This window comes from Micropterus dolomieu, linkage group LG13, assembly GCF_021292245.1.
Source record: "Micropterus dolomieu isolate WLL.071019.BEF.003 ecotype Adirondacks linkage group LG13, ASM2129224v1, whole genome shotgun sequence".
Lineage (NCBI taxonomy): Eukaryota > Metazoa > Chordata > Actinopteri > Centrarchiformes > Centrarchidae > Micropterus > Micropterus dolomieu.
Window position 1 is genome coordinate 14,754,424 of NC_060162.1, and position 8,409 is coordinate 14,762,832.

Sequence of the window (8,409 nt, forward strand, 5' to 3'; positions counted from 1 at the left end):
TTGGGTGAAGGACTCTTACAGAGAGTTGTTTTTCTTTGCTTTACAAACCTCCCGACTAGAACACATAAGGAGGAATAGAAATGTTTCTGTGTATAGATCTCTTGTGAGTCTTCTATACTGTATTAGTGATGGTCCCTGTTTATTTACACACTCAGGAAGAGTCAAAGTACATATCTGCTTAAAAATCATCGCTTTGAATCAGCCATCAAGCATTGGACCTAAATAAAACACAATTGTCTGGGCTGCTGATGAATGCAACTTGTGTAATAGCTGGCTGTGGGGTTTGGAGGATAAACATCTTTGTATTACCTCCACGTGAAGCGAGAGTCATGCCATCATAGGAAAAGGAGAGGCAGGAGGTGTCTGATCCTGGAATGTGTGCTTGCCGGCAGTGGAACTTCGTGTGAACCTAAGAAGAAAAAGTGAAAACAATGCATTTGACCACTGATTTATACAGGGTCTGGTATAGTTTATCATTCAGTAGTGATGTGTGTAACAAACTACAGTTTATAGCAGAATGAGGTCCTATGTAAACAGCAACGACAAGGTGTTAACCTGTGACTAAAAGACTGGCATGAGTGGGTCAAATAAAGGTTAAATGACATGTCATGTGGCTAGGCCTGCGTATGAAAGTTAAAAGTCTAGCACAGAGGTTCATGATAGTAGCAAATCCCTCCTGTTTGTATCTGATAATATTTATGTGCAAGTCAACAAAGTTAATTTATTTATATACCGCTGATATGTCTCACAGACAAAGTTTTAAAGGACATTACAGAGACAGTAAAGCCTAGACAAAATGTGATTGATCATTAATTACAGAACAAAATGAATAAATGCTTGGTCCTGGCTCTCTGCCTTTTCCATAAACATGCTGCCCTGGTCACTACTGCTCATCAATATTAATATAGTTCTTTTAATCTTCTGAAGTACTACAGTATGAAACAGCCAATGCTCTGCTTCAGTAGCAGACATTTCAGTTGCTCACAGCAGTAACAAAAAGACCTTTTCATTCTCAGTCTTCAAAACAACACACGGTTTCAATTTCCTCTGTGAACACCGTACTATATGTTTAACTATGAAGCCCAGTACAGCTTATGAAATACCAGCAAACTTGACACACTGTACCCACCACACTCTTTAGCAAGACTCCAGACCACAGAGATTTACCTTGGCAAGCTTAGGTAAATCTCCCCATCTGACAGATGGTGTTTTAAATTTTTCCTTTACTCCTACCTGAAATGCTATTAAAATATTAGGGCTGTAACTAACGATTATTTTCATTATTGATTAATCTGGTGTTTATTTTCTCAATTAATTGATTAGTTATTTGGTATATAAAATGTCAGAAAATGGTGAAAAATGTCAGTGTTTCCCAATGCCTAAGATGCTTGATGCATGATCAAATGTTTTGTTTAGAACCCAAAGATATTCAGTTTAGTCAAAGAATAAAAAATAAAAAAAAACTATAAAATATTCACATTTAAGAAGCTTGAATCACAGAATTTATACATTTTTTTCTTTTCAAAAAAAATTACTCAAACCGATTAATCGTCTATCAAAATAGTTACCGATTAATTTAGTCATTGACAACTACTCGATTAATCGTTGCAGCTCTATGTAATATTCGTACTGTGTACAGTTTACCAGCCAATGACGTACATTAGACGGTCTGGGCTAACATCGCCCTTTTGATTGTTTCTTAATGTTTGCCATCATTAAACAAGTGTTGTGTCACAAGTGTCAGCCAGTAACAACAACTAATTTAAATGTCACATCAAAATATCAACAACCAACAGGATCAATTACAAAATAGATCTGTGCGTCACCCTAATGATGTCATCAGAGTGATCTTGGCTTGGGCTTGAATACTTTAAATTTTTAGCAGAATGCATGTCTTACAAACTGGGGGTATGGAGTTTTAAAGACAAGGCATTTGCAAGGCAGGAAAGGTCTAATGAAAGAGTATCGAGTTGCATTATTATTATTATTATTATTATTATTAATCTAAAAGAAAATGAATCTGCAACTATTTTGATAATTTATTAATCATTTTTCAAAAAACAAAACTAGTTCCAGATTCTCCAATGTGAGGATCTACTGCTTTTCATTGTTGTCTTATGTGATAATAAACTAAACATCTGTGTTTCAGACTGTTGGTCGGACAAATCAAGAAATTTAAAGACATCAGAACCATTTAGTGATGTTCTATAGACTGAACAATGAATTGATTAATCAAGAATATAATCAGAAGATAAACCAATAATGAAAATAATCCTTAGTTGAAGCCCTTGAGATGGTCCACATCAAACACACACAAGCTTACAATGTAAAAATATCTGCACACTAAATATTACAGCCAGCCAACGTTTCCCCAATCAATGTCTTTGTCAGGCTAATCATGTGTGCAATTCTGCCCTTGTAACTATTTCTGTGGCATGTTGCTGTATATCAGAATGTGGTCTTAGTCAACTTGGCTGTGATGATCAGCATGTATCACTGAAAACCAAGTAGGCTAAGTGACATTTCAGTTGGGGGTCATTGTATAGAGGTGAGAACAGACCAATTACAAAAGCTAGAGGGTTACAGAATCTCAGCTTTGTAGTTCATGGGGTCAAAACAGATACTAAATTGAGAATGAGAAATTACCATACACCCAATTAAAAAGACATTGAAAATCTTCCTAATTAATCCCAGCCATGTTCCCGCCCTGCAAACAGAAGCATTTGTACTTCTGGTCTAAACAGCTGTTTCCAAGATGGCCAGCCATTCTATGTACTTTCTCAATGTTCACTCTGAGCAAGTGGTGTACTACAGTAGTGCAGTGTAGGGTGTGTGTGCCAAGGTCTGCAGCCCCAGGTTGGAAATAACCCAGCTCCCAGACACACACACACACACACACACACACACACACACACACACTTTCTCTCTCTCTTTCTCACACACACAAAGGAACAGCAAGAAGAAAGATCTCTACAAGTACACGGCCACTCAAAATGCGGACAATGAACACAAGTGAAAAAGGAGATAACCAATAAATAAGTACAATGACGACAACATTTCTGGGAAGTTTTTACTCCAGATTTTACAATTAGGGGTGCAACTAGTTCTTACTCTCAATGTCGATTAACCTGAAAATTCTTTTAATCATTCAATCAATCATAATTTCCAAAAGCCATGCTGAGGTCTTCAAATTGTTTGTTTTGTCCTGCCAGTCTAAAGACTTTTGATGCACAACGATGTAAAAAAAAAAAAGCAGCACATTCTCATATTTGACTTGTTGAATCCAGTGAATGTTTGGCATTTTGGCTTGATAAATGATTTAAAAGGACTAATCGATTATCAAACGATTCATTTTATGGCGGTAAACGATTCAAATAATTGTTTCAGCACTAACTACAGTGCCTTGCTGCCTGTGTCTTCCCTCTGCTTTAGTTTAACCTGGTCTCGGTACAGCCAGATTACAGAGATCGATCATTAAAAGACGGCGGTGAAGCAACAGTCTGGGCAGCAGGCTTGCTAACACTCATACAAACATAACCTTGGTTTATACGGCTTCATTTTCATTAATTCTAAACGGAATGCAAATAAATCAGTGAAAAGAGAATTGCAGCAATACAGGCTTTTGAGTCAGAAAGGTGGATAAGGAATTTGTGAGCACAGAGTGTGGAAGACAGATAAGATAGAGAAATGAAGCGAAAAGCTGGCTAACAGAGCAGGGAAGAGTGGAGCATGAGGTGAATGAGTGATGTGTCCTTATGATACAAGAAGGAAACCAGGCCATACTTCACTTCCAAAGTAAATGGAGGGAAGTTATTAACTTGGACGCGACAGATAACACTGTTACCTTGAACTGTAGATAACACGGATTCCACTTTTTTAAGGCCTTGGCCATTTAGCCTTTGTAATCTCTCCAGGGATAATTTTCTGCTTCCCATCATTTTGCTCACATATTACCTTTGACTCAAATCCATTCTCCTCTTTTGTTATCTTAGATTATCTACCTATTCTTTCATTTGCTGCATTGAAATTGACTTGGTTAAGAAAAGTCAAAAGGTCAATGTTTTATAGAAATTAAATTTTCTAATCTTACAGCAGGTGTGTAACAGCTTGGCCACACGCTATCTCAGGCCTGCTAACAGCAGCTGAAGCATAATGTGTAAGGCCAATCAAACACTCAGTACCCCATTGAGAATGCATAGTGACTGAGCTTTGAGAATTGACTATTTTATTTGATCAGTCTAAAACAAAAGACACTGGGGGCCCCATTCCAGTCACGCAATCATAATGACTGCACCGCTGCCATGTACACATGGACAATGGGAACGTATCCAAACATACAATTTCCATTCATATAACTGAGAGCACATCTATGCATGGCAAGCACAAATAGGTTGGATGGAGTCAGCGGACTATGAAAAGGAGAGTATGCTAATGAACTGTTTTTTCGTAATTATCTTGTCTTGTCTTATGACCAGTTGCATGAAGCTCAATGGCACATCATAAAAATGTGTCAAGTTGAGAAATCCAGGCATATTTTTAAGGTTTGTCGGAAAATAATAGCGTTGTCTGAGTGGTGCAGGGTGAGAATACATGGCACCAAGCATGTAGATAGTACACCATAAATATACTGCAAGGGGAAGGTGATGAAATCTGCTTTACGTAACTCCAGTGAGAACGGCGGAGATGCGCTTGTTTTTCTAAAACATGACCTCAAAACGCATGTTTTTCACTATAGGTTCTCTCAGGTCAACTAGTAAGAAAAGTTATGAGCGCTTGTCCGGCCTGCAATGAATCATTCCACAACGTTTTTCCCCCTCCTCTTCTTCTTAAAAAGAAAGACGTCATCCAATGTCTTTCTTTCTAAGATTAACACCATCTGCTGTTAGCACATGCTGTGTTTTAACCCCTTTTATGTATTGTTATGTTATACTGTCTTCAGTGTCTGTTTTGTTTGCATTTTGCATGACCATTTATATATTTTAAAAATATTCTCTCATCCTAACAGAGAAACGGGTGGAATAACCGAAAGAAAACCCATATACCACTCTAGAGTAAATTATAAAAAGAAAAATCAGGAAACGGTAAGAATTATTGTTTTTAAGTGAGTAAAAACAGTGGCTTCAATAGGTAGCGAGTGGTTATTCTAGCTGCTTATTGCAAACATACACCCACTCCAGTTATTTCTAGATCATGTACTGCAGTTGTGAAAGCTTGTGTGTTTATTTACTATCCTGATGTTGGCTGGCATTGGTAGATGCCAAGGTGTTTGCTTCCTGTGATAATCTACACAGCCGGCTTGTGAAACTGGATTCTCATACGTTGTTTGAAACCTCTCTCATGCCTTGTGACATCCTCTGTAAGCTGTGCCCTTCTCCCTAGCTTAAACAAGCAATGGGCAAAATTGTCAGGGTTTTTTATTCAGCAAGGCTATGTGAGTGTTTTTCTAAAAAGATATGCATGTATGTATACAGTTTTATATAAGATTGTGCCTACATACATGCATATTATGCACACACACACACCGAGCCCTAATACACATCCACACACATTCGGCAGCAGGAGTTGATAAATAGCTGAAGGAACACAGCATTGGATTTCATCCTCAGCAGACTATGATAACAATCTGCCACAGGGCCAACTGTTACTAACCACGCTATCCGAGTATCATTATCTAAATACTGCGAGGCTCTGCCTTTCCCCAACCTCCATACTTTTATAACCACACACCTGATAGACTCTATGATGCCCACTGTGCAGTCAGTTGTAACATCTCACTCTGACCTCTGCTACTTTCTGAGGATCAAGTGGCCAAACCACAGTCCAGAACAGCTGCTCTGATCTTTCATGGAAGTCAGCAAGTCATGATGGTGAAGCAGAGTGTGTGTGTGTGTGTGTGTGTGTGTGTGTGTGTGTGTGTTTTTTTTTTTTTTAGAGGATCACACTGGAGTGAGTATCCACATAATCTGATAGTGTGTTCCATTAAAGTAACTTTATTCCTCTATGTCTCAGCTACAAACTGTGTAGGACGCTGCTTGAGGACATGTTGTTTCCACGTCTTTGTTCAGGGTTAAAACATGAGGTGATGAATGGGCACAACACAGAGCTGTTGCGATTGAATTGATAAAGAGCACCTCAACCTGTCGAAGGTCATTTAGTGACTAACACCTGGTGTAGAAAGGGTAGATCAGGCCGTGGACAACTCACAATGGAGGACTGAAATCTGAAGGAACTGTTTACGACTGTCTTTAGATAGCTTGGTGGATGAGCCTGATTGCACGTTCATGATGGGTGCATGCACTCTGGCTGGATATCAGGTCCCAGACAGTTTTCTAAACATTTTCATTGGACTTTAAGAAGTTCTTCTGTTCTTATTTTCGACAGCCCAATCTTTTATGACCTGCAGAGTTACTAGTTTACTGTGCAGAGTCGCATTACTGTGCTGAGGGTCCTTTTGGGACCGGTAACTGTAAATTATGTGCTGGTCAGCACTGGTGGTCAATTTAGGCAGGTGACAATAAACTGTGAGTGACTAGAATAAAAACAGAGTGTGGAGTGGAGAAAGGGGAGTCTTGAGCCCAGATGTGCTACAGGCAAGAATCATAAAAGATTAAAGATGAAAAGACTTAGAAAAGACTTGCCACACCACATCGAAATTCATCTTTGGACCAATTAAAAAACCTCTCAGGGATGTCTGGTTCTTCTCAAAATTAAGGATCAATTGCATTGAGTGACAAAGCCAGCAAATTCAGAAAACAAGAGAAAGTTTGCCACGTCATCTTACACTCTCTAACTAAGTAGTTCATCAAAACCACCCTTTTTGAGGTTCCACTTTGAAATCTGGAAACATCTAAGTCCGCAAATGACATCATAATATTCCCCAGATCTCTGTGGTAGTGTTTTTGAACGAAAGCCTGCACCCTCAATGCAAAAACTTGCACAGAGTGCACATTACCTGGCAACCATTTAAATGCACTCCTGTAATTCTGGCACGGATCCCTCTGGACTGGGAATGAGCATGCAATCACTCTGTGCAGCAGTTTACTAAAAGAGACCTACTCGACTCCCATCATAGGATCAATCATCTCATGTCAGGGTTCGAGAGCACGATGCGTCATCCTCAATAGCGTCTCCTCAGGCTGAGCTCTAGATCAAGGTCATGTACATGATTGATCGTGATTGATCTGCCTGCATATTCCGGCCATGAGTAATAGTGGTGATACAACATGAGATAGGCTTCCTTTGACTGGGGGAGGGAGAAGCAATAAAAACATCGGTAGGTCGACTCCTTTTTAGGCTTATGGCTGAATTTGTGTCAGCAGCACAGGTTGCTGATTAGGGCAAAGGGCATCAACCAAATTCTTGAGCCATTCAGACAGGACAGGCTCCAGTGGTCAGGTAATAGACATGACTATTGTAAGCTGCTATGGGACGCAGGGTAAATATTTAGTTTGGAGAAAGAGGGGTAATAAATTTGGAGAGCTTCAACCCAATCCCTCGAAGCCTGCTGCTATGAGCAGCCCACGGGTGGGCAAGTGGATGAGAGGTGGGAGTCCCTACAGAACGGGTACATAGAACCAGAAAAGCTCTTACAGTAAGAAACAAATCCTCCATCTAAATACATTTTTTGTGTGTCCTGTCATTACCAAGTTGACGGTTGGAGTAATTATCATGTAGCCTACTTCCCATTTGACTAATCTGGATAAGTCCCTCTGTCCAATCAAGCTGTTCCAACTCACCAACTACAGCTTAATTGTCACTGTCACTATTCTCATATGAAATAACAGAATCATTCAACCTTGTCCACATATGGGGTTGGACAGATGAAAGGATATCAAGTGGAACAAAAGAATTAGAGTAGAAATGTGCCAAACGCACAGGGCAGAAAAACAACTTACACTGGATACTAGGGTGACATTCCAAAATGAAGTTTCTAATTTTCATCTTCCCACCCCCCAAATGTGTTAATGTGACAAAACTAAGTTGACAAAATTTTAATGTTTTCTAATAATTTTTACTGGTAGCTCAACACTGACAAAGTTTTACAATATTCAACATTTTCCGATTTTATCAGGTAATATTAACTTTAATATCACAAGTTAGAATAATGTAAAACTCCTCAAAAAGAAGACACATAGCTGCTAACGGTTACTTCATAAGTTAATAATAAACACTCAAGTATTCAGAAGTGTCCACAGAATGACTGTATTGCAGCTTAAAAAACAGCTACATGTGTTTTCTTGTAGGTTAGCTGTCCAGCTCACAGAGTAACTGCAGATTTCTATGAAGTGGACGAAACACATGCACATGTAAACCAGATAGACTTTCAGATAGACCTTAATTGTGGCATAGATAGATAGGCATAATTATGGCTTTGACTCGGGTAGAACGGTCGTCCCCTTAAAGGAAGGT

The 8,409-nt window shown here is 39.1% G+C and overlaps 1 protein-coding gene across 1 annotated transcript in view; it reads right to left on the bottom strand.

Moving 5' to 3' along the window:
- LOC123982036 (WD repeat-containing protein 70) overlaps window positions 1-8,409 on the bottom strand; it is a 67,631-nt gene that overhangs the window by 14,349 nt on the left and 44,873 nt on the right. Inside the window, exon 11 of the mRNA XM_046067368.1 lies at window positions 310-409. Coding sequence (XP_045923324.1) covers window positions 310-409 — 100 coding nt within the window. The remainder of the gene's footprint in view (window positions 1-309; window positions 410-8,409) is intronic.